At 40.2% G+C, this 26,986-nt stretch overlaps 1 protein-coding gene and 1 pseudogene across 2 annotated transcripts in view; one reads left to right on the top strand and one right to left on the bottom strand.

Moving 5' to 3' along the window:
* The window catches only part of PITPNB (phosphatidylinositol transfer protein beta), a 68,302-nt gene that overhangs the window by 13,894 nt on the left and 27,422 nt on the right, over positions 1-26,986 (top strand). For both annotated transcript variants that reach the window (XM_012464919.2, XM_012464920.2), the window contains exons 4-7: positions 8,172-8,263; positions 8,928-8,935; positions 9,436-9,510; positions 11,464-11,547. In XM_012464919.2, the coding sequence (XP_012320342.1) occupies positions 8,172-8,263; positions 8,928-8,935; positions 9,436-9,510; positions 11,464-11,547 (259 nt within the window). The remainder of the gene's footprint in view (positions 1-8,171; positions 8,264-8,927; positions 8,936-9,435; positions 9,511-11,463; positions 11,548-26,986) is intronic.
* On the bottom strand, positions 2,077-2,933 carry LOC105725744 (ribosome biogenesis protein NSA2 homolog; annotated as a pseudogene).

The raw sequence follows: 26,986 nt of genomic DNA, 5'->3' as shown, positions 1-26,986 counted from the left end.
TTCTCTCATTTTGGGAGGCTGAGGTGGGTGGATCACTTCAGGTCAGGAGTTCGAAATCAGCTTGGCCAACATGGTGAAACCCCGTCTCTACTGAAAATACAAAAAATTTAGCTGGGCGTGGTGGCAGGCGCCTATAATCCCAGCTGCTTGGGAGACTGAGTTAGAATCACTTGAACCCAGGAGGTGGAGGTTGCAGTGAGCCGAGATCGCGCCATTACACTCCAGCCTGGGTGACAAGAGTGAGACTCGGTCTCAAACAAAAAAAAAAAGAAAAATAGTATCAGCCAAATATTATTTATTCTTGAGTCAAAAATTAGCCATCATAGATACAACATGTTATTTTTCATTGTATATAGTTTGGTCAGTTTTGCACAATTCAAAGTTTTCCAAATCAAGAGTAATCCTATTTCAGAAAAATATTCAGAAGTATTTTCTGAAATATATTGTTTCCTCTTGATGGTGTATCTTATTTTTCATTTATTATTCCCCTTTTATTGGGTGAAAAATACTTCTCTCTTTGTTTTTTATAATTCTCCAGGACTTTAGAGTCTCCTGTCTCCCAGAAGTTAGCCAGTTTGTGTCTGGTTATTTTATTCTCTCCCCACAACAAACTGGGGTTTTAAATCATTTCTGTAATTTCCCCCCTTTTATATCTTTCTTTTCCTTTCTTTCTTTTCTGTTAATCGAAGTTACCATTCTCTCTTTCAGACTTGCCTCCAGGCTGATATTTTGCCATCCATTTGTTTTCTGGCTTTAAAATTAATTGAGATATAATTTATATGCCATAAAATTCATTCCTTTAAAATATACACTTTAGTAGTTTTTAATATATTTACAGAGTTGGGCAACTGCCATTATTACTTAATTTCAGAACATTTGCAACAATCCAAAAAGAAATCTCGTGTTCATTAGTGATCACTATTACCCCCTCTTCCCAGTGCCTGGCAACCACTGATCTACTTTCTATCTCTGTAGATGTACTGTGGACATTTTGCGGAATCATGTAATAGGTGGCCTTTCGTGATTGACTTTTCACTTAGCGTGTTTTCAAGGCTTGTCTGTCTTAAAGCATGTATCAGTACTATTTTGATTGCTGAGTACTGTTCCATTGTATGGACCTGCCACATTTTGTTTATCCATTCATCAGTTGTTGAACATTTAGGTTGTTTTCACTTTTGGCTGTTACGAGTAATGCTGCTGTGAACATTTGTGTATAATGTTTTGTGTGTAGCAGTAGAACGTATGAATGTCTTTTCAGTTCTCTTGGAGATATATATTGCCCTGAGTGAAATTGACTGGATCATATGACCACTCTATATTTAACCTTTGAGGAACGGTGAGTCTGCTTCCCAAAACAACTGCACACTTTACAATGTTACCAGCAGTGTATGAAGGTTCCAGTTCCTCCACATCGTTATTACCTTTTTTATTATAACCATTCTAGTGTGTGTGAAATGGTATCTCATTGTGGTTTAGATTTGCATTTTCCTGGTGATTAATGATGTTAACATTTTTTCAAGTGCTTTTTGGTTATTTGTATATCTTCTGTGAAGAAATATCTGTTCAAATCTCATACCCTCACTTTTTAAAAATATTTTTTTTTTGGAGACAGGGTCTCACTTTGTCATCTAGGCTGAACTGTAGTTGCTTATCTCATTGTAGCCTTGAACTCCTGGGCTCAAGCAGTCCCCCCACCTCAGCGTCTTGAGTACCTGGGACCACAGGTGTGCACTCATTGTGTACTCTTAATTTTTTTTTTTTTTTTTGGTAGAGATGGGGGTCTCCCTGTGTTGCCCAGGCCGGTCTCCAACTCCTGGTGCTTAAGCTCTCCTCCTGTCTCAGCCTCCCATAGTGCTGGGATTATAGGTGTGACCCACTGTCCTTGGCCCTGGCTGCCCATTCTTTTTTTTTCTTTCCATTTTAATGTTTACAATTTAATAAATCTCTTGATGATTGCAAACATATATGACTGTTTGGTAGTATTCAGAAATGTTATAATAATGGCAGTTTTTTTCAATTGGTGTGTAGTCCTCAATAATTATATATGAAATTGCTGTCAAACCAGTAAGACTGCATTTATGCATCCATCATTTTCAGCATTGTTGGTAACCGGAGCATATTTTCTGCAAATAACTTTGCCTCCTTGAGTCACAAGGCCCAATTTGCTCACATTTACCTCAATGATAGTACCTTTGGTAGTAACACCCAAAGTTGTATACAGCAGGATTGAGGGATTCTTCTTTACACGAAGTATTGGTATGCAAAAGGTGGCTTTCAGTGCAGGATGTGTTACATGGGCTTTCTTGAAATGCAAGCCCCTTAGCATGATGAATGTTTCATATTTAGGTGGTTTTCTTGTCAAGCCATCTCTAACAAAGCAGACTTTAGTAACCATCCTCTTCCATGCCTTCTTCTTTCTCTTTCCTGTTGGAGTAACTTTTAAGACTTCTGTTTCTTTCTGGGCATGTACTTTAGGCAGAGAGACTTCCGATTTTCCCACCTTCTCTTTCTGTTTCTGTCTAATCATATTGAGAAGTACTTTAGCCTGAGATTGTCCCTCTCTGTCTGCCAGATAGACAGGTAGTGCTCCCTGTGGAGTCTTTTCATCATTCTTTTGTTTGGTGTTTCTCTTTTCATGCATCTTGATAGTCTTTTTCATTTGTATTTCTTAGCATGGCCTGTTTATGGGAAAGCTTAGCCTTCAGACCAATCATTTTCTTTGCCTTCTTTGAATGTTCTCGAGCTTCTTGACTTTCCTTCTTTCTCTTTTTCTCATGGTAATCCAAACGGTATCCATAGCATTTACAGTGTAATTCAATATATTAGTTCTGTGACTTGGTGATGGCTGCAGAGCTCCAGGAGGAGCGCCTGGGGTGTGAAAACACTCTCAATTTTTGGGTCTCAGAGACCCATGTGCTGTCACCGAACCCCATTCTTAAATTGAGTTTTCTTTGTTAAGTTGTGTTATTTATATATTCTGGGTACTAGTTCCTTGTAATATAGGTGATTTGCAGATTTTCTCCCCATTCTGTGAGTTTTCTTTTCACTTTCTTGATAGTGTCTTTCGAAGCTTAAAAAATTTTTAATTTTGGTGTATGCCTGTAGTCCCAGCTACCTAAGAGGCTGAGGTGGAAGGATTGCTTAAAGCCAGGATTTCAAGACCAGCCTGGGCAATAGAGCAAAGCATACTGAGACCCCGTCTCCAAAAATTAAAAATTAGCCCGTCACGATACTGCCTGTCTGTTGTAACTACTCAGGAGACTGAGGTGGGAGGTTTGCTTGAGCCCAGAAGTTGGAGGTGGCAGTGATTTATTATGACACCACTGTTCTCCAGCCTAGTGACAGAGCAAGACCCTGTCTCTTAAAAAAAAAAAAAAAAGTTTATTATTTTGATGAAGTCCAATTTATTTTTTCTTTTTGTAGTTTTTACTTTTGTTGTCATCAAAGAAATCATTGCCCAATCCAAGCTCATAAAGATTTACATATTTATTTTCTTATAAGAATTTTATAGTTTCAGTTTTTATTTAGGTCTTTATCCATTTTGAGTTAATTTTTACAACCATCCAGTCTTGCCCACTTCAATTAATTTTTCACACAAAGCCAGAATGATCATACAACTCATCAGGTTGTACCATTACTTTTTTAAAGCTTTTGTTGGCTTCCCGTCACACCAAGAATAAAATCTAAACTCTGTGACCTATAAGGTGGGGCCTATGTGGTTTTTCTGCCCTCTCTCCATGTTTGGTCACTGCAGTCTACCCATCCTGGAGGCCTAAGAGTGGCTCAAGCAGGTTAAGTCTTTTGCTGTCTTAGGACCTGTAGTCATGCTGTTCCCTCTGTTTGCTCTTCTGTTCCCTGCCTCCGTACCCTTGGATCACTGTTGTAATTTATTTTCTCAGAGAGGCCTTCCTGACTACCCTTGCTGCACTTGTTCATTGCCCAGTGTCCTGTTCTTTAATTTCACTGCACTGCTTGATAAATAATTCTCTTTGTGTTTGTTATTTACTCATCTATTTTCTGCCTCTATTCCTAAAAATAAACTCAGTAGGAATTGTCCCTGCGTGCTCACCATTATTTACACAGTCCCTGACTTGGCACAGTGGACACAGTAAATGTTTGAGTGGATGAATGAATGAATGAGGTAACGTGTGTGTGTGTGTGTGTGTCTGTGTCTGTGTCTGTATATTTTTTTCTTTTTGAGACAGTCTCATTGTTCTCAGACTGAAGTTCAGTGGCGTGATCTCGGCTCAATCTCAATGCAACATCTGCCTCCCTGGGTCAAGTGATTCTCCTGCCTCAGCCTCCCAAGTAGCTTGAGATTACAGGCACCTGCCACCATGCCCAGCTAATTTTTGTATTTTCATTAGAGACAGGGTTTCACCATGTTGGCCAGGCTGGTCTTGAATGCCCAGCTTCAGGTGATCTGGCCACCTTGGCCATCCAAAGTGCTGGGATTACAGGCATGAGCCACTGCACCTGGCCCTTTCTTTTTTTGTCTTCTCAACTGAGCTTTTCCTGATGGGTGAAGAGAAGGCCTCTCAGTGTATTTAAGGGATATTTCAGTTGATCATAAAATGAAAGATTAATTGGTTTATTTGTGGTAAATTAATTAGATCTTCAAATTCTTCCCTGTATTTTTCTGTGCTTTATGTTCGTCTGCAGTGGGAAGGAGAAGGGGGGAAAGTTATCTTGCTTGTGTGGCTTACAGATAGACATAAGAATTTGCAGGGAAAAGTACAGTTAGAAATGATTTGCCGTCTCAGGAACAGGATTAAAAAAGGAATGCACCTCGATCAGGTGTTCAGTGTACATTATGGTCATATTTTACCCGGAAGTTAAATATTCTTAAAGTACTGTTCCGAGTGGGAGAAAGGATATGTATTCTTAAAGAGTCTTCATGGTCCTGGGCGTTGTGCTATGGGTAACTCTTAACTCTTCACTCTTAAGCAGCTGAAATCTAGCCATGTTTACCTGAAGGTAAGTAAGCACTGTTAGGAATATTGGTTTATCATGAGGGAGTACCATTTGTGAATAGTTTGGGAGGACAAGAGGTAGATTGTTCTTTTTGCATGTTTGTTTTTGAAGGCCTAGCTCCGTTTTGTTAATTCAGTTAATAATTGTTCCTTTCCTCAAGTTTTCTAAGCTTCCAGAACAGGAATCCACTGCATTTTACTAAAGGGTCTTAACTAAGTGGTAATGTGGTGGGAAAATGATGTATATGCTTTCAATTCTATATAAATGGCACACCTAAACGACCATGTTAGGAATATATTAATTTTGCCATTAATGAAAATTTCTTACCTTTGAAGTGGAATTGAAATTTAATTTTATTTACTCCATATATACATTTACTTAGATTCATTGAGGAGAAATATATTTGATAATGTTCTCAAACAAAAAATCAATAAATTTGAAATAAAGCTAGCTTATAAGTTTGAACTTAACTCAGTCAAAACATAAAATGAATTGTTGGAATTCACATGGTGGGAAAAGTATCTTAGAAATAAGGTAGGCATTCAGAGTGAGATAAAGAAATATTAAAATTTTCATGTGGATTTGGCTCATGTTGGCCTTTAATGATATTCTAATTTCCTTCTATTTTGAGTCAGCAAATTTTAGGACATTTATGAATATTAAAGTTCTTCACATATCTGGCACTATAGGAATAAATAGGATAGTTAAAGTATGTGTCTGAGTTAGTATAGAACTGTTTGTCTTGCCTTTTCTTTTTTTTTGAGACAGAGTCTTGCTTTGTTGCCCAGGCTATAGTGCAGTGGCACAATCTCAGCTCACTGCAACTTCCATCTCCCAGGTTCAAGCAATTCTCCTGCTTCAGCATCCCAAGTAGCTGGGGTTACAGACACACACCACCACGCCTGGCTAATTTTTTGTATTTTTAGTAGAGATGGGGTTTCACCATGTTGGCTAGGCTGATCTCAAACTCCTGACCTCAGGTGATCCACCCACCTCAGCCTCCCAAAGTGGTGGGACTACAGGCGTGAGCCCCCACACCTCGCCTCTCCTGCTTTTTGTAAGTTGACCAACTGAACCATTGATGGATCTGTTTGCCATACTTTCAGATGAATAGGTAATCTTATAGCTTGGCTTAAAAAATTATCCTCATGTGTTCCATTGTACCCTGATTAGACCTCACCCACACTTAAAGGGATTTTGGTTCTAGTTCTTTAGCAATGTGATAAATGTTTTGGACCATTAGATACTCTTTGACTTTTAAGATGATATTTTCAGTTATCCTGGCTTCATGTTTCTGAAGTTTGAATGAATCATTCCACCATTTGAAAGGAAATAAGTGATCAGAGAATTAGCCCCTTTCGTTTTTAAGGATGTGAAGGCACTTGTAAATCACTCTATGTTCTTGGAGTCTCACTAGTACTACCATATATCTACTTTTCTTTTCCAGTGATTTAATTTGCCAGAAAAGTGGAACCTCCAAGCTGTGTACCCATTCTTAAGCACTGTTGGCCTGATGACTGAGAGGATGAGTGACAGCGTTGTCCACACTACCTCTTCTCTTGCTGCTTAGCTCTGCGTGGCATGGGTTCCTTACTATCTATCTTGCTTAGGCTGCGAAATTCATAAGAATAGCTCTGGCCAAATGCGCAATCATATTACAATGTCAGAAGTCCTCTCTGGAGCCCACATTTCCTTAGTTTATTCTTTCTCGTAGTTGAGCAAATTAAGCTGTGCTTGAAGTTCTCAAAAACATCTGTGATTTGAGAAATATTATATATAGGGCTTGAAATTTGAGGACATGGTTTTGACATACGGTTATTTAGACACTAAAATGCTGGTTACATGAAATGATGAAATAATGCTTACCTCATAGTATCACTGGAAGATTTAAGTGAAGAAAGTTGTACCCCGCTCTGTGTCAGCTTATAATTAAAAAGCAGTAACTACCATTTTTTGAGCTCATTGTACTATGCAATGTGCTAAATACATTACAATATTTGATTTAATTCTCTAAAGAACCTGCAGAGCAGGTAATATGAATTCCATTCAACACATGAGGAATTTCAGAGAAGCCAAGTCATGTGTCTGAGGTCACACAGCTTCTAAGTGGTGGTGTTGGGATTTGAATCTGATCTGTGAAAAGTCTGTGCAAGCAAAACTATTCTTTACAGTGGGCTCCAGTCAGTAAGTTAGTCACTTCATTTGCATTTATTTGAAGACTGGTAAGACTGATTTTTCCATTTGTTTGTTAATGAGTAACATTTTCTATTTGTAATGGGCCTGGGGAAGACTTTTGCCCCTTTATATGTTGGGATTGTTTCTGATTATCATATGCTTGCACAAGTTTCTCATGTATTAATCATGTATTTAACCTTTCTCTTCCTCATACCTACAAAATTTTGTACTTGGATATGCTTTAATTTCTCACGTTCTACATGGGTCCTTCACATTGTCATTTTTGTTCAGTTCTGTTCTGTAAAATGTATTAAGAGACTTATTCAGAGGTATCTCCTTATTCTGGGGCTTTTTGCTTTAAGAAACAGTATAATGTCATCTAACTATAAGAGAACTATGTTGTATTAATGTGCAGGATGAGTAATTGTTAACTCTTAGGTTTCACATTGGGGTAGTAGATCAGAAGTCCTTAAGAAAGAATTGCTTCTATAAAAAAATAAAATAAAAACCTTCTATATGGTTACTTTTTTTCCCCTTTTGAGACAAGGTCTTGCTCTGTCACCCAAGCTGGAGTGCAGTGGTGTGATCTCAGCTCACTGCAACCTCCCTTTCTCAGGCTTGAGCAATCCTCCCCACCTCAGCCTCCTGAGTAGCTGGGGATGTAGGCATGTGCCATCACGCCTGGCTAATTTTGTATTTTTTGTAAAGACAGGGTTTCACCATGTTGCCCAGGCTAGTCTCAAACTCCTGGGCTCAAGCTATCCTCCTGCCTCAGCCTCTCAAAATGCTAGGATTACAGGCATAAGCCACCATACCCAGCTAAATATTCTTAATCATTTTTATTTAAAATATAAAAGATTATATATTCATTTCTACTGGATTACTTTGGGATTGAAATAAACTAGTTTATCAAACTTAGAACGTGGTCACCTTTGATTGCTGTACTCTTTCAAGCAGTTTGATAGATACCAAGAAAGAATTGATGGTGCTGTTAAATATATCCTGTATCTCTCTTCTCCCAGCAAAGTTCCTGCATTCGTGAGGATGATTGCTCCTGAGGGCTCCTTGGTGTTTCATGAGAAAGCCTGGAATGCATACCCCTACTGTAGAACAAGTAAGCCTGGCCCCCAGCAGCCATTTCACCCCTCCACCCTGAGGATGAGGAGAAGGGACTCTCAGTACCAGTGTCTTTGAGAAGGGTTACACTGAGCAAGGTCTTCCTTGGGTTTTTGGACAGTCACTGCCAAAATGATGGCAGACGAAGGACTGCATTGGGTTCCTCCCCGCAGAACTTTGTGGCAGGCATAAGTTCATTCCCACATGGCAGCCACATTGGGGTCCTTGCTGACTATGCTGGCTCCAGGGGTAAGCCAAAAGAAAGGTCATTCATACTCAGAAGTGTCTTTTTGTGCATTTCAACAGTATTTTTACTTACATTGCTACATAAAAGAGGAGGAATAGGACAGACTTCTGAAACAGCATCCTATAATTTGCTAAATTGATCTTATAAATAATGTTTTGTTTGTATGACATTGTTTTTAGCATTATTTTTAAAATTAGATTATTCATATTTTATTTGTACTCCATAATCTAAATTAATGTACCATATAGCATCACTTGTGTAGAAACTATGTTTTGCAAACATAGCTACTAAATAAATATTGTGTTTTCAGATAGTTTAGTCTTTTTGACATTAAGTATTGGAACAGATTGTTTGACTCCAATTAATATTCTGAAAATTTTCTCCTTTTATTACCTGCCTCTCCATTGTGCCTCAGTTGTAACGGTGAGTAGAACTATTTTTGTGTCTCTTACTTTCATCTTTAAACTTTGTTTTACACAGTAATTATTTTCAACCATTCTTTGCTAACTGCCCATCCCTGCATGGTTCCCTCCTGTGTCCCCTCCACCAGCCCCCACACTCTAACACGTGTTCCCAGTGTTCATGGGCTCTTTCTCCCCTTGTCTCAAAATCTCCCTATTGATGTTATTTTGCTTTTCTTACTCCTTTCAAATGCCATGTTTGCTTACCGGACCTCACAGCTTCTTTATTAGCCCAGTATGCTGCGTGGCAAGTAGGATTGTTTGAATTATTTAAAAGCATGCAGCATTTGGTTTGCCTGACAAGTCTACAAAAATCGGTAGCTAATGATTCTTTGTCACTTGAGGATCAGTCTCCTTGTAGAGTCAAAGCCTGGATGCCCATAGTGGGAAAAGCTTCCTCAGATGTGGCACCAAGGAACAGGTTGACAATCACTATCAATTTCCTGTTGTGTTTTTCTGCAGAATGAATATATGAAAGATGATTTCTTCATTAAAATCGAAACATGGCACAAACCAGACTTGGGAACATTAGAAAATGTAAGTTTCAACTCTGCACTTTTAGTACAGAAGTCCCTGGAAAAGAGAATCCTATATGTTGTTCACTTTGTCATCACCAAAGTAATGTCTCCTGTGTTAGACTAGTATCTGACCACACCAAGCTGTGTCAAATTGAGGTGAGGCAGACAAGCAGCCAGAAACCAAATGAGCTTTCCCTATCAGTCCCCTTGCCTCAACACTTTGGTGAAGTTGCTGTTTTGATCAGCAGCTCTCTTTATCTGAGACAAAGAGAGCATGGGTAAAATTCACAGATAAACCTCAGCCCAGTTTTAGCCATTAGTTTTGCTAATTAGATTGCTTTCATCTCTGAGTGTTTGCCAGAGCTGTTGTGCATAGCAGGATTGATTGCTTTAATTTTTACCTCCTGTCTGCTTTGCTGGAGTATGGGCTGATGTCAGAGAAATGACCGAAAGGCAGGAGGGATAAAGTAATGTGAATAATTAAACAAATGTTGAAAAGCTCTTGACTTACGTCAGTTGGTGCACATTTATCTCTAAGATTCAAGAACATCTTTGAGTCAGGACTCAAAGAAACGTAATCATTAACTTTTGGTAAGGTTTGTCATGGAACTTGGGAAGGCCTCTTGTATAGGTTGATGCCCTTGGTCCAGCAGTTCTCAAAAGTGTGGTCTTTGGATGGCCAGCAGCAGCACAGTGTCTGGGGACTGGCTTGAAATGCAGATAACCTGACTCACCTAAGAACTACCAGACCAGAATCTCTAGGAATGGGACTCAGCAGTTTCTGTTTTCTGGTGTGCATTCATTCCAGTAGAGATCTGTTCCAACCTGATGATACGTTATTATAGGAGACTAAGTTAATAATTGTGGCAAATTCTGTTTTTACTGTTCTATCACTGCGCTCTTATGTTATTGATACCAATTAATAGAACTTTGAATTTTGATCTGTAGTATTTGACTGTTCTTTCAAGTGACCATTTGACACTTGAAAGTGTCAAATTTTATGTTGTTTTCCTTTTCTTCTTGTTTTATTTTCAGATAGAATCTCACTTTATTGCCCAGGCTGGGTTGCAGTCGCGCACTCTCTGCTCACTGCAGCCTCTGCCTCCTGAGTTCAAGTGATTCTCCTGCCTCAGCCTCCAAGTAGCTGGGACTGCAGGCGTGCACCACCATGCCTGGCTAACTTTTGTATTTTCATTAAAGACAGAGTTTCACCATGTCGGCCAGGCTGGTCTTGAACTCCTGACCTCAGGTGATCTGCCTGCCTCAGCCTCCCAAAGTGCTGGGATTACAGGTGTGAGCCACTGCACCCAGCCTTTATGTTGTTTTTCATAGTAACCCTCTAAAATTTAGAATCTAGATAAGATTATTTGGTGTGCTTTAATATATATGACTTAATCTGGTATTTTCAGCTTTTGAAAAATGCAGTTCATTGGCAGTTTTTTCAAACAATTCCTAATTGGTTCATAGATGGTATTTCAGAAATAAATGATTGATCAGTATGCCTTATAGAGGAGTTGGCATCATACTGAAACTGAGTAGCTTTAGGATAATCAAGTTTTGGAGAGATTTTAGACCATATAGTACATCATTTGAATTTAACTTGTAATGTCACCTTCTATTTGTATAGGACTTGGTTGGTTACAAGGACTTTGTTGTGTATCATTTGGTTTGAACATAGGGCTGGTATATTTTGTTTCATAAATCATTTGTGAGGACTCTCAGAAGATAATATTGACAGGTTTCTATTTATTTGCCATCATCCTCATTCTCTTCTCCCTTATTATTGTTACAGTGATAACAAAAGATTTCTAGATCCTGCAAAATATGAGACAGCTAATATAATGAAATAATAATTTGGGTCTTTTAATTCCTTATAATGTACCCTGAGAGACTCAAGATAAAGACTATATATCTAAGCGTAATGGAATAATCTACAGTTTGTTTTATTTCTTTTTCTCCTTGTCATTGGTAGGTACATGGTTTAGATCCAAACACATGGAAAACTGTTGAAATTGTCCATATAGATATTGCAGATAGAAGTCAAGTTGAACCAGCAGTAAGTATTACTCAGTGACATTTAACCTGTTTTCTTTTACAGTTAAAAATTATTTTCTACTATCACATTTGGGATTAAGTTAAAGAAATTATTTCCTTTCTTTATTGTACGGCCTATATTTCTATGCCAAAATGAGTCTGGAGTGTAGTCTAGTAGGTGTGTGCAGCAAAGAGACCAGAGTAAGAGAGAAGGCAGTTTGTTTTCTGTGTGGATTTTGCCTTTGTACAAGTGATCCCTTTAAGAAGTCACAACATACCTGGGAAATGTAGGTTGTTTCCATTGAAAAACAAAACAAAACACATGGTTTACAAAAGAATTCTCCCTTGAGCTTCTTTAAATGATACAGATTCCTTTTACTTTTCAAGTGTGATTAAGAAAGCAAAAATTTAATTTGCATACAAGTATTTAGTAACTCAGTTACAGTTGTTATTTGTGGAAAATAGTTGGTGTAGAGTATCTTTTTAAAAATTTTCTTTTAGATTCCAGAAGTAGGTGTAGGGTATTTTAATTTTATAGTCGTTTAGCTTTCTATTTTGAATGCTATTCGATGTAAATATTTCTAATCCTGGCTTTTGACTTAATAAAAAAAATTTTCTTCCATAAGTAAAGACACTTATTCCTCATGCCAAATTAATACTTTTGTCTTAGGCTGGGTGCAGTGGCTTTCACTTGTAATCCCAACACTTAGGAAGGCCGAGGAGGGAGGATTGCTTGAGACCAACCTGGGCAACATAGTGAGACTTTGTCTCTTAAAAAAAAAAAAAACAACAAATTAGTTGGGTGTGGTGGCACATGTCTGTAATTTCTACGTGGGGAGGCTGAGATGGGAGGATTGCTTGAGTCCAGGAGTTTGAGGCTGCAGTGAGCCACGATCACAGCACTGCACACCATCCAGGGTGACAGAGCAAGACCCTATCTCAAAAAAAACAAAAACAAGACCCCCGTCTTATCTTGCCTAAATTTGTGAATATTAATGTGGTTCTTACTTTAAGTGTGGTAAGTGCTGCTTTGGTTTTACAGGGCACATGGAAATACAGCCACTGGTCCTCTTCCTCTAATCTAGAGAGCTGAAGCTTTGGATTAAGAGTGGCACCCTTTGTTTTGTCATGGTCAAGCACAGTGTGTTCAGTAGGCATCCCCTTCTCTTTCTATTTTTGGTGCTTATTCCCTGAACTTGGGCAGTGTTGTAAGCTGAACAGAAATAAGTCAAACACAAAATGTCTGGTTTTGGTGTTGAAATTTAAAGGTAAACTTGCCTAAACAAAAGTCCCTGACCTTTTCTCAGAAGTTGCTGGGGTTGAGAGTGCCAGCAGTGACCCTGTACCAGGCTGGGCCAACTCTGCTAGGGCCCCCTTCCTGCTTAGAGGTGTGAGCACTGATAAGGGACTTTTGTTCTAGAAGGTCTTAAATTTTAGTTTTGCCATGATTTGAAGTTGTTTCAATTTTAGGGATATTTCCACCTTTGACATTATATAGGGAGTTTTTTTTTAATCTATCGAAATGAAATTATATATGTTATGCTCTTTTATTTCTCTTGTTAACATTTATAACTGAGATTTACCATATGTGAAAGAATGATGGAAAGAGAAGTAATTGGGAGTAATGAGTGAGTCAGTTAATGGCTAGATCAGGACAGCTTACAAGCCTGGAGCTGCCCGTCACAAAAATACCAAGCAGCAGTATGTCACACCAGGACTGGGTGCCCTGGGGAAGGTGTTCCCATTATGTTGTTGGTGTTTGAAAATGCGGTGATGACCAAACAAAATGGCTCGACTGACTCAGTCTTATGGTTCATAGGTTTGCATTCTACGTTGTTCACCAGCAGAGTACAAGACACCTTTGGTTTTGCTGGAGGCATAAAAATTCTTTGTTCCTGTCCTCAGGCGAAAATGGGCAGTGTTTACAGGCATGAATGCTGGTGGAAAGAACAGTGTAAGGGCAGATTGCACAAGAACCCTGGAGGCCCTGGTTCCCATCCCCTCCACCTCAGCACAGACTTCAGAGAGGAGAGGAGGCAATGGATGCATGGCAGCAGCACTTGAGATAGGTGCTCCAGGTAGAAGGCACTGCACATGCAAAGGCTGAGGAGATAGTTCTCTGTGTGGAGTGGTGATGTGTGGGGTGGATAGCTAGTGAAAGACTGGATTGGGCCCAGGTCAGGAGGGTCTGTGTTGTGAGGCATGGATCTGTGACTAAGAACATAATTCTGAAACTAGGTAGGCTTCAGATTTCCATGCTGAGGCTCTGCCACCTGCTGGCTATTTAATCCTGGACAGGTCGGTTAGCTTCTCTTTGCCTGTACTATCTTGTGTAAAATGAGAGTAATTATCTTACAGGATTAAATGTGAGTACTTAGAGTGTATTAGTCTGTTTTCACACTGCTGTAAAGATACTACCCAAGACTGGGTAATTTATAATGGAAAGAGGTTTAATTCACTCACAGTTCTGCATGGCTGGGGAGGCCTGGGGACACTTACAATCATGGTGGAAGGGGAAGCAGGCACGTCTACATGGCGGCAGGAGAGAGAGGAGGAGGGAGGAGGAACTTTTAAACAGATCTTGGGAGAACTCACTCACTGTCACAAGGACAGCATGGGGGAAACTGTCCCCATGATCCAATCACCTCCCTCCCTCAACATGTGGGGATTACAGTTTGAGATGAGATTTGGGTAGTAACACAGAGCCAAATCATATCATAGAGCCAGTGCGTAGTTCAGTAAATGCTAGCAGTAATTGTCATTATTATCAGCTCCAGTTGTACAAGAGTCCTGAGAGTCTGTTTACACCACACATTGTTTGGGAACTGACCACAACCTGTGTACGTGTGGTTTTTTTGATGTTCTTAGCTCCCATTTCCCAAGTTACGTTTTAGAAATTAGTAAGATAGACTTTTCTTTTGAAGTTTATTGGATTTGCAGGAACTATTTTTTACTGGGATAAAATACATATAACCTAAAGTGTACTCTTTTAGCCATTTTTAAATGTACAATTCAGTGGCATTTAGTACATAAACAGTGTCCTGCAACCATCACCACTGTCTAGCTACAAAACATTTCCATCACCCCAAAAGGACACCCGGTACTCAAGAACAGTCATTCCCTGATTCTCCTTCCCTTTAACCTTTGGCAACTGCTAACCTCTTTTCTCTCTTTTGAGATTTGCCTGTTCTGCATATTTCATAGAAATAGAATCATGCAATGCATGGTCTCCTGTGGCTGGCTTCTTTCTTATGCTTTGCATTTGATTACAAGATTCACCTTCATAGTGTGTGTCAGTACTTCATTCCTATCCGTGGCTGAATAGTATTCCAGTGTATGGATAGACCGCATTTTGTTCATGCATTCATCTGTTGATGGACATTCGGTTTTTTTCTACCTCTTGGCTATTGTGACTAGTGCTGCTGTGAACCTTTGTGTCAGTAGCTTTTTGTCTAATGTGCTCTCTCAGTTGGGGATAAAGAACTGATATGTAAGGATTATCAGACGCTTTGACATGAAAAAGAATAATTCCATTATGCACATTTCTCTGTTAGAAAAAGAAAGGGAAAGGAGCTTTTTGGTGGCAAAGGTGCCCTTGACATTTTTTAAGCCTAGAGCAGAGCATTGAGCTGCTAAGATTGGTGCGGGGAGGACCAGACTCCCATTTCAGAGAGGAGGTGATTATGAGATCTGGTGGCTCAGGGACCCTGGGTCTGCTCTTTTCTTCTGCACATCCTTGTCTGTCTACTTTCTGGGCATTCACAGCTGCCCCTACACTTTATCCCTTTAAGTTCCACCCCATTGTTTTGGCCTGACTGTTGTTTTAGGATTAGCTTCCATCCCAAACACCTGGACCACCTGGTGGTCACTGCTTCTTACCAGATCCAATTTGGTTTTCTGTTAAGTTCGTTTGTTCATTTCATTCTGCCCTTTAGGTAATTTTGTCACTTGAATATTCTAGTCTACAGTGTTGAGAAAGGGAAGAACACATTTACGTTCTAGAATGGTAATTTGTCATAGCAATCAATAGTACTGAGTGCCTGTGCAGTGTGTAGCAGTGCTGTGCATGCAGCACTGTGGTAGCTGCTGAGGATGTGTATAGCACCCACAAGAGACTTACAGTCTTAGCAAGACAAGCCCAGTACAGTGAAGTAGTTAACAGGTGGCAAAGGCTTAGAGCGTGACTCAAAATGCTGTAGGATTTCAGAGAAGAGAACAGATGATCTGTCAGAATGCAAAGCTGAAAGGCTAAAGGGGGAAAGCCTCCTGACATGAGGATGTGTAGAGTTTTGATGAGCGGAACAATCATTACACTTTTTCCTCATTGCTTACACTTGTTGCTCCGATACGTTATACGTTTATTTCTTCATTTTTCTCTCTCCCTTCCAAGTAGAAATTAAACCTCAGAGGGAGGAGTCTTTGTACCCTTAGCCCCTGTCTCCCCAGATCCGATAACACTGTCTGAAATATAGTAGGTACTCAGTGAATTCCTGTTAATAAATGAATCATAGGCAAGCAGAATAGAAATGAAGGTACAGGTGCACCATCTGACATTGAATTGGAGTAGTTTTTTGAGCTGAAGGGAACCTTAGCTACCTAGGCCTCCTTGCATTCAGACTGTGCTTCACATAACCCTGAGAGCTTCTTGCCCCCCTCCTCCCTCAGGTTGTCAGAATGGAGTGACTAGAATAAGGGACTGAGTTCCTCCTGTTCCCCTCTACCAGTGCAGTTGTGCTTGCCTGTCATTACTCTTGTCTGTAAGATTTACTTTGAACACACAGTTCTGCAGCTACAGAAAGTTTGGTTTCAGGGCTAACCTTCTGAAGCCCAGGTAAGCTAGTATTTCTCATGATCTAGCTCATGTCAAAAGTGGAAATCCCAACTCTCAGATCAGCGTTCTATTTGCTGACTGATTATTCTAGCTCAGGCCTTGCCGGGGAAGTCACTCTTCGAGCTGTCACCTGAGCATTCTCTTTGTCTCCCCGCACTGCTCTGCCGTGGACCGTGTCCTGTGCTTTCCCATCCCGATGCGCTGCTTGTTCTCATGGGACTCCTTTCTCTCTGTCCAAAGTCGACATGTCCTTCAGGATCTAGATAGGTCAGAGCTCACCTCCTCCAGGGAGATTTCGCTCAGGTTGGAAGCAGTCTTCTTCTCTGCTGAATTTCAGAAGCTTTTGCTCATTTCATTGGTGTGTTTTGTTCTCTTTGTTTAGCAACCTGTTCCCTTTTCACAGAGTGGGCCCTTCATAAATATTGGTCAGATGAACCTGATGAGCTTGAGGATAATGATGAAACTAGACACTGTGAGCCAAGAGTTTGTACTGGAATACAAAATCAATTTGATGTCCTTTTGATAACACCTGGGTTGGCAAGGGATGAGGAAACAGGCACTCCCATATGTTGCCTGTGGGAGTATCAGTTGGTAGAACTGTGTACATTACAGAGTTACAAGTGTACATAGCCTGCTGACCCAGCAAAAGTCTGCTTCTAGCAATTGACTCTACCCACTGTGAAGTGGCAGGTGTATAAACCTAAGATTAGAAGTCTAAGTGTTTCTTTATCAATCGGGAACTGAGTAAAAACATTACAGCGCACTCATAGGATGAAGTTCAGTGCAGTCATTAAAAGGGAGTGAGCCTGTTTGTACTGATGGTGAATCCTTGTCAAGATAATCTGGAGGGAGGAAAAGAAGTATGTGTAATATGCTTCCATCTGTTATCATAAAAGGGAGTAAAAAATATATATACAAATACAAATATATATATATAGAGAGAGAGAGAGGGAGGGAGTCTCACTCTGTCACCAGGCCAGAGTTCAGTGGTGTGATCTCCACTCACTGCAACCTTCACATCCTGGGTTCAAGCGATTCTCCTGCCTCAGCCTCCTGAGTAGCTGGGACTACAGACTTGCACTACCACGCCCAGCTAATTTTTGTATTTTTAGTAGAGACGGGGTTTCACTATGTTGGCTAAGGTGTTCTCAATCTCTAGACCTCGCAATCCACCCACCTCAGCCTCCCAAAGTGCTGAGATTTTACAGCATGAGCCACCGCGCCTGGCCAAAAAATATATCTTTATATGTGAATATGTTTGCTTAGTTATGTGTGGATTATCAAAAAGAATGCATAAGATGCTGTTAATTGTGATTTTCCTCAGGCAGGAATGGGATGGAAGAGTTGAGGTCTGACAGAGGTGTGTGCAGTGGATCAGGGAATAAACTCCTTTCACCAGCTGTATGTTTTCTGTTGCTGCATAACAGATCACTATGTATTTAGTGGCCTGGAAATGTGATCTGATTAGTTTGATTAGTTAAGGGAATAGCCTCCCATTACCTTTGCCACAGTCTGTGGCTTAGAAGCAAGTTAGAGGTTCTACTTGCACTTAATGGGAGGGAATTATATGAGCATGAATCATGGCGGGGAGGGGTTCACTTCAGAATGCATCTGCCATACCAGCAGTCAATGTTTAGTGCCTAAAACTTACTCTTGAAGGATTGGAGTGACACTAGAATTGAGAGCTACTAACTATGAATAGGCCAGCAAGTGGTGTACGATTGGGTGGGGGCAGGTCTGCACCCCATGGATTGGGTCACGTGTTAGACCTGGGGAGGTGGGGTGGGTGTGAATATTGGGGCAGAATTCCCTTCCTAGATTTGCTGAGTCTGCCTTGTGCCAGGGACCAGAGGACAACTTGTGGAGGCTGATGTTGGGTAGGGAATGGCTAATGGCCAGATCCAGATTCTACCCCTTCAGGCAGCCCCAGCTCTTATCCTGCAGCTCAGCTGGGAGCTTCACTCTTGCTTTGTAAACAGGGAATGATCCCCTTTCATGAGATCACCATCATGTCTGGGCCTGTGCTAGGAGGCTGTAGCTAGAACCTGCACTTTTCTCAACCCTATTTTTATGACCCAAGAGAAGCACCTTCTGAATGGGAGATCATATGATTACTCGGAATGCATGTTCCTCTAAGGTAGCACACCTCACCTGCAGAATGTGGTTACCTATGCAGTTGTGAATATCTGAAGGCAGGTAGTTCACGCTGTATAGTCTTACCCAGTTTAAAAGTTCATGATTTGACCCTTTCTCCCTCAAATGAATGTGTTGATGGTGATTTGGAAAAAGAAAATTAGGAAGACCTTCTGAAGGTATAGTGATCCTCAGCGTTCACACTGTGGCATCTGGGCTCCTGGAGGTTTTTGTCTCAGTCTTACTTAATCAGTGATTTTTCATGACCTTCTCTGGTTTTTCTTAAGTGAACTAATTTAAAAAAAAAAACAAGTTAAATGGTTGTATTTCTTTTCTTCATATTACATGCTTTTGAAAAGAAAGAAAACAGCTGCATTGTTAAATTTGCGTGATTTTATAGGCAAGTCCTCATAATCAGTCAGGACAAACATAGTTGGGAGTACAAGAAACCAAGAATTCGAAACTCCACCTGGTGGGGGCTTTCTGTCACTGCAAGTGGATTTAATGCGAACACAGCCCTAAAACATTTTAATTCAGAGAGATTGTTGATTACTCTTAAGATTTAACTCTCTCACCTAGGTTGTCAGATGGCTTGTATACCACTCTTGTAGATTTGCGGTTTTTGGTAGAGCTTATGAACTGTACTTCATCACACAGAGAAGAGATGCAATTTGACTCATGGCATAACTGATGCTTTGGGTGGATGCTTTGACATGTTTGCGTAATTGGAGGGTGACATTGTCACAGTAACTCTAGGAACAAGGATTTGTTTTAAAAATCTGTCAGTGTGACCCAGGGTCACATAGTAATTTGCTACAGAAATCATATGTATTGAAATATATGGGTCATTAGGGCTTTTTGTTGATAACTTGTGGAAAGTCTGTAATAACTATTGCTTTAGCCACTGTTCACGCTAATATTCTAGAAGCTGCATCACTTCCTGATGAAACAAGCCAAGTAGTCTGGGATTTCTGCATAAATGTCCCACTTAATTTATTTTGTCCCTTTAGAATGTATCTACCATATGAAACGGATTTCCTGTTTCAAGAGAAAGTGGCATTGTAGCAAAGTGTTGCTAAGGTGTTATATCCTTTAAGAGGGAAGGGTCCTTCTGCCTGGCATCCCAGCAGTCACAGAGTAGTACACCATGCTCCAGCAGGACACATTTGTTTACCCTCACACCCTCTCCAGCCTCAGACCCTTGTTTTGAACCCAGGCATCACTCCTCAAAAGTCTTCCTCAGTAAGCTAGGTGCCTGTTGGCAGTCAGGACTGTACTGCACTCATCATTTCTGTTTCTAGGACCTAGTAAGATGCTGGATGCATGGTGTGGAGTAAGCGCTTCCATAAAGGTTTGGTAAATCAGAGAGAATTTGCGAATGTTTTTTCTCTCTAGTATATTTTTGGAGGAGTTAAAGTTTTTATTGTTCAAATAGTAAATGAACAAATAAAATGCTACTTTAATTCCTTCTTTACTAATTCTAGATAATAAGTTACATATTATGTGCCTTCAATTCTAAAAGTTTTGGCCGGTCATGGAGGCTCAGCCTGCAATCCCAGCATTTTGGGAGGCCGAGGAGGAAGGATTGCTTGAGTCCAGGAATTCGAGGCTGCAGTGAGCTGTGATCATGCCACTGTACTCCAGCCTAGGTGACAGAGACTGTCTCAAGAAAATAAAAATTCTGAGTGTTGTTTCTAAATGAGCAAATACCTTTTTGGTTAGATTAAAAAGTGTTTGGTTAGATCAAATTGTAGTAAGAGCCAGGAGTATCCAGCATAAAATGCCACAGTGTAGGTTTTAAAGTTTTTTAATTTCTAAAGTTGTCACTGATACACAACCACAGTAAAAAGTTTAGGATCCCTTAAATGTCCTGATGAAATGCACATGCATATCTTCAGCTCATTTCCAAAATATACACAAATGAGTCAGTTGACATCTGCTTCTGCTTTTTTTTAAGGTATAAATTTGAATCTGGCTCTTTTTAATCATCTCCAGCACTTTGTCTAAGTAGTTTTCCATGATTTGTATACAAAAGTCACTTCCCAGGAGAGGAAGACTCTTTAAAGTGTAAGCCGAAGTATACACACGATTAACATCAGAAAGACCTTCGTTTTTGGAAGCAATTTGAAAGAAAATGAGCATGGTTTAGGAAAAAAAGAAATTGGAACCACATTTTTAGATATTTATGTGTAACAAGAAAGGATTGTATCAGCCTTCCTCTATAGTACATAGTATGTGACTTTTTAAAATAATTTCCAAGGTACTTTTTAAGTAGAAATAATGTAATTCAAAATATTAAGGCTTACATACCTAAAAGTGATGCACCTTAACGTCTGTTTTTTTACATGTTAATAGTAAGGAAATATTAATGATATAAAAGCATTAAATTGTTTGAGATATGTAGTTTAAAAATCTGTATCTATTTAATATTAAAATGAAGCAAATTTAAAGAGAGAATGAAATTTTTTCCCTTATCTTTCAGCATGTTTGAGTGTAATACTTCAATTCATAGTGGAATTTTTTCTAAATGAGACGGTTCAAGACCAAGTGTTAGCATTGTGTGTCCACAGTGCCATGACCATAGCATTTCAGCATCACTGAGGATGATGCTTCTGAAAGGAAGAGACACAAGCTAGAAACTCGTGTGCCATATATTTCTGGGTCACAGAATGTGCAGGGCATGCTCTGATTGATAGGGGACTTCCCTGCAGAGCTAGGAGGAACCCCTGTTTTGTGTGCTACCCAGTAAGTTTGTTGGGCGCCTAACATAAAGCTCAGATTTTATTCATACCACTTCCATCTTTGGTCCTTTTTAACTTCACCCTAGTTGTTACTCCCATGTGCCTCTTCCTTACCTGCCCTTGAGTATAATTTCCATTGTCATATTTACCCAAAATCTCCATCCTTTTTTCTGGTACCTTTCTTCATTTGCAGATGTCCCCCCTAGGGGGTAATGGGGACACAATTCTGGGCCCCGAGTGCTACAGTCCCTTCTAGAGCCTTCCTGCCTGCCCCAGGCAGCCAGCCTTCTGGGCCTTGGGTCGTTGCTGCTGTTGAGACTCTGGACCAGTTTGCAACATCTCTTTCCAGCAGAAACACTTCGTGCACCAGCTCCTGTGGCAAAGCTGTGGGTCCGCTCACTAGTCACAGTTTTTTCCTTAATACCCAGAGGACACAGGCACTCCCAAGTGAGTGGATGGGCTGCTGATGAAGCTCAGCCTCCTCTGCAAGACCTGCATCACCTCTGCTGAGTCCAGCTCACTCACATCCCCCCGTCCTGTCCCCAGTTTGGTCTCCTTTGGAGACCACGGTCCTTAGAAAGGTCTGTATGTGCCTGAGTCCCACTTGTGGGCTAGATCTGCCCACCAGACCAGTTCTCTGAACATTGCATGGAAGTTAAGAGGTCGTTCTTTTTAGAGCCCTTGAAGGTCACTGGGGAGCATTTTTGGCTAACTTCAGAGCTTGCCTGTCAAAGCCTTTAGTTAGGACTCAAGCCAAAACCCTGAGTCCCTTTGCACTCAAGTATGGTCTACCCACAGGCAGCTTATTAGAAATGCAAATTGGTTGCCCTCTCCCCTTTCAGAATCTTTGGAGTAGGGCTCAGGGCTCTTCCTGTAGGCAGTTCCTGTGCGTGCTCATCTTTGAGAAACTGCGTTCTAGTGTACATTATTAATGGTGAAGAATGTAGTGTAGGCCCCCTTGTAGGATTTTGGAAGCAGAAGGAGGCCATGGTCTGACAATATTCACCTTAAGCTTTATTTTTACTGTTAAGGAATTTGTTGCCCAGGGAACTGCTGTAACTCCCCAGCCATGTAAGCAGTGGAAGGGGAGCCAGGACTTGAATGCAGAGCTGCTTAATTTATTTTTGTCATTCTAGAACATCTTTTTGCTATATGATGTTTCTTCCTTTGCAATATGTTGATTACGAGCATTCTTAATTTATTTGAAGGAAACAGGCAGCACCTGTTCTTCCATCTCTCTTCTCTAGTCCCCTGAAACCCTAGTTTTTATTAGTAGTCTTGGTCACCTCCTTCCACAACTGCTGAACTCTGATGTATTTTGAAGTTTGCATATATGCAATAGAATAAAAGGATTAGAGACCCAAAGATGTGTTTTGGTGTGGATACTTACAGGGAACACCACTCCTACATTTTCTCATTTGTTCATTTAATACACAGTTATTGGAATTTACTATTTGTTCTGTGTTGCTATGGTAAATCTTTTTCCAGTTAGAGGAATAATTGCATCTGTCTAAAGAGAGTGTGAGATTCTTAATCAGGGAACATGCTAAAGTGTCTCTGAGTAACTTCAAGCTTCTGACTGTTGATTGTGTAGTATGTGAGTGCTCCTTTGCCAGAGCGTTATTTTCCTCACAGCTGGTACAGAACAGTGCTGGGCGTCAGGCTGCAGCCATAGTCAAAGTTCAAAGACTAATCAGAGTTTACTAAGTGAACAGCCCTTTTAATTGCTTGTCAAATGACTGTAATGGGATTGTTGGTCTCATCTAAACTTTCTGAGCAGCTGGTAGAAGTCTCAGGTTAATCTTTTTAAGGATTGTGATGTCAAAGAAAATGAATTGGTTTTTAAAGTTTGTACTTTTTTGCTTGTTCTTTATTTGGTGAGTATGTCTTGCTAGGAAGAACCGTGTCCTGTTTTAGTTGAGGGTAGGAATATACTAAGCCAGTACCTGGTTTTTTCGAAATTTCAGTTGCCTTTGTGAATGAATACAAATGATTTGCTTTTCCATACCTTTAGTTGTTTTCACTTTGAGCATACCATTCCATTGTTTGAGTTTTTTAGTGAGCGATCTGACACTTATTATTTTAAACCACAGGTGTATATTGTTTAAAAAAAGGTATTTTGTTCTTTTTAAACATACTGTTTTCTAAATGTTGGCAGACTGATGAAATTTGGTTTAATTTATTGAGATTGAATCTTACGGACATATAGGTTTTAGTCACACCTTAAGCAGTGTTTGTTTCTTGTGCTCTCAGAAGGATTTGGCCTATCTTTTGATCATACCTTCTCTGAGTGCCCAGATGTTACATATTTGAGTACATATAGTCTTGGTAACACATGCTTTACTGCACTGCCTTTAGAAAAAACTTCGTAATTGCACTCTCTAAATAATCTTTATAATATTGCAACCTTTTTCTCTTCAAAATTAAAAACAATGATGGAACACAACCAGAAAAAGTTAAATATTGGTTGAAGCCATGTGAAGTTGTTAATATTTGTAAGCTTTTGAGCTACAAAAATGACATTTTCTTTATGGATCAACCTAATATATCCTCCAAGTTAATTTTTGGTAGATGACACCCTAAATGGTCAGCAGTCCTTTTGGTTCTCTCTCGCAGCTTTCAAGAACCTCCTGTGTTTTAGATGTTACATTTGTTCCAGCTGCTGCTGCTCATTTCCTAAGAAGGGCTTTCTGCTTCTTGGAGCTGTGCAGTGGCTACCCGGCTCTTTAGACCTGAAAAGAGCTTTTGTTTATTAGAAGTCTGTGGCTGAGATCCAGCCAGTCCTAGCCAGGCCTATGGTTGCCAAATGCTACTTTGGTTCTTTTCTTCGGCATGAGCAGAGACACTTGATCTCAGTGGAGTACCATGTCCTTTTGCTGTTAAAATGAACGTACACGTTCACTTCTGTCTTACAAATGTGTAACTTATCACTAGGACATGTGAGAGAGTTCCAGAAACTCATTATTAAAGCGTGTGCATACTAAAGACATGAGAATTGTGACCCAGCTCCTAACTCAAGATGAATGCATGTGATAGTAGCTTTCCTGAACTTAGGTGGAAAGCATCTCAAATACATGTTTTGAGGTAGCAGTGATCTTCCTTATGCTTAAGAAATTTGTCAAATGCTTGTCTCATCTCGCCTTTACTAAACTGTGAAGCAGACTGTTGTTAGGGTCTTTTGTAGTAAGTTAGAGATTTTTTTTCCCCCACCCTCAAAGAAGATATAAATAAATATAGGCATGGTTCCTATTAAAAAGAAATGTGAAAATGTTTTACATTATTCCACTGCCTTACATGGTCATGTACTTTCGGATCACTGCCAGCAGTAGATGTAGAGAGTGTCCACTACATTTGAAGGCATGGTTGGGCAGCAGTGCCCTCTTGTGGGAAAACAACATATTGCTTATTTCATGCTTGCTTAAATGTTATCAAAGATTTTAAAATTTGTATTAAAAATAGGCATGCACAAGCATGTTTTGTACAAAACACTTTTTCACTAGAATCCATTTTTAAGGTTTATTCCTAATTTTTTCCATGTTTTAAAAGTAAAAAGGCAGGATTGGTAATGGAGGTGTTGGGGTTGTGAATAGGATTTGCTCCAGTTCCTTGGGTAGGGGATAAAATTCTCTCAGAGCCAGAAAATGTTTTTGAGCAGCTCATGGCAGATATTTTTAAAGAAATAAGTATAAACAGCTCCAAGTCAAGTTTTTAAAGTGCATTTTTTACAAAAGTCCCCTTTCAGCAGTATAAACTCTCCTTTGGGGAAGGCTCTCTAGGCTGAGAGGGAGCAAGCATCCCTTCAAGTACTTAAATGGTGGAGTGTAAATCACATTTTTGCCATAAAGGATATAGTTGGCTTTGGTGTCAGACAGGGCAGCAGCTGAGTCCCAGCTCCTCTGCTCAAGGATGGTGGACTCTGGCAAAGAATTTCACTTCCCTGCCTCTAGTGGTTGTGATAGTTACCTTTATTTCAAGTTTGTGAGCATTAACTAGGAGGATGTGGGGCCTGACACATAAGCGTGTGCCCCAAAATGGTGGCAGGAATGATGTTGCTTATTGGATTTTGTTCTCGCTTTAAAAAAACGTTTAATTTTTTTCATATTTTAACTTTTTTATATTTAATATTTGTTAACTTAGTGCTAATGGAGTAAATGGGATCTTGAGACTTAGAAGCTAAAGGCCAAATCGTGAACTAACATTCAGAGTGAGAGAGGGCTCAGTCTGAACTTCTAATAGGCTGCTTTCCCCCATTTCAGTTTAAGGAAATTGATATAATATGTTCAATGATTTACTATCATTTAAGGAAACATGCATCTTTGTAAATAAAACTTTTCTTTTTTTTTTTTTTGAGACGGAGTTTCGCTCTTGTTATCCAGGCTGGAGTGCAATGGCGCGATCTCGGCTCACTGCAACCTCCGCCTCCTGGGTTCAGGCAATTCTCCTGCCTCAGCCTCCTGAGTAGCTGGGATTACAGGCACGCACCACCGTGCCCAGCTAATTTTTTGTATTTTTAGTAGAGACGAGGTTTCACCATGTTGACCAGGATGGTCTCGATCTCTTGACTTTGTGATCCACCTGCCTCGGCCTCCCGTAAATAAAACTTTTCTAAACATATCACTTACATTTCAGGTGTGTGCAGTATAATCTTAAAATATGCAATGTTTAACAAACACCTTTATGGAATCGACTTGTTTGTTAAAACTCATTTCATTGGTGAATAGACTTTGAAATTTTTTTTTTTTTTTTGAGACAGGGTCTTGCTCTGTTGCCCAGGCTGGAGTGCAGTGGCATGATCTCGGCTCACTGCAACCTACATCTCTCAGGTTCAAGTGATTCTCCTGCCTCAGCCTCCCAAGTAGCTGGGATTACAGCATGTGCCACCATGCCTGGCTAATTTTTTGTATTTTTAGTAGAGACGGGTTTTCACCCTGTTAGCTGGGATGGTCTCGATCTCCTGACCTCGTGATCTGCCCGCCTTGGCATCCCAAAGTACTGGAATTACAGGCGTGAGCTACTGCGCCTGGCTAATATCTTCATACTTAAGTGTTATGATATATAGACATATGCTAATAATAAATACAATATTATTATAATAAATACATTGTATATTTGTGCATGAACTGCCCAAACCAGTAACCTCACCTACCCTGCGGGAGAGGGCTAGGATGTAGCCCATGGGCAGCTGCTTAAGGCAGCTCACTAGCTGCAGTAGCTCTGGGCTATACAGGAATCTCAAGTGCTTGCTCCTTTGGACCTCCTTTCCCCATCTAATCCTGGAGCACAAACAACTATTTGGTTTCCTTGCTGTGTTGTAGGATACGGAGTGTGTCACATCAGCCATCTGGTTGTAACCCTTTTTCGGGGCTGAAATTCGGATTTCTTTCTGTCTTAATTTGTATCCTTCCAGAGGCTTTGGGGGTCTGCCTTCATAAACATGACAGCGTTGGTGAAAAGGATAAGATCAGAAAGAATGGAATGAGCGATTAGTTAGGTTGTGCTCTAGCCTAGCAGTGCTCTAGACAGAGCCACCTCACATGGATCACAGTGGCAACACTTAGCATAGAGCTGTTGACGGCTCTGCTACCCTCCCCACCACCCACATGCCAGGCTCACCCCCACCATCTCAGGACTCTATGGAGGGTTTCTGTGAGATCAGAAAGATTACCCAAAACTGCATTTCTCAGTTCTCAATACAGTTGTTTAACAATTCAGCTTTTAGGATTCATTGGTGAAAAGCCAGTAAGGATTAATGAGAG

This window comes from Aotus nancymaae, unplaced genomic scaffold, assembly GCF_030222135.1.
Source record: "Aotus nancymaae isolate 86718 unplaced genomic scaffold, 86718_ANA_hifiasm-v0.15.2.pri h1tg000076l, whole genome shotgun sequence".
Taxonomy (NCBI): domain Eukaryota; kingdom Metazoa; phylum Chordata; class Mammalia; order Primates; family Aotidae; genus Aotus; species Aotus nancymaae.
Note: the sequence above shows the minus strand (reverse complement) of the source record. Positions and strands in the feature narration are given on the sequence as shown.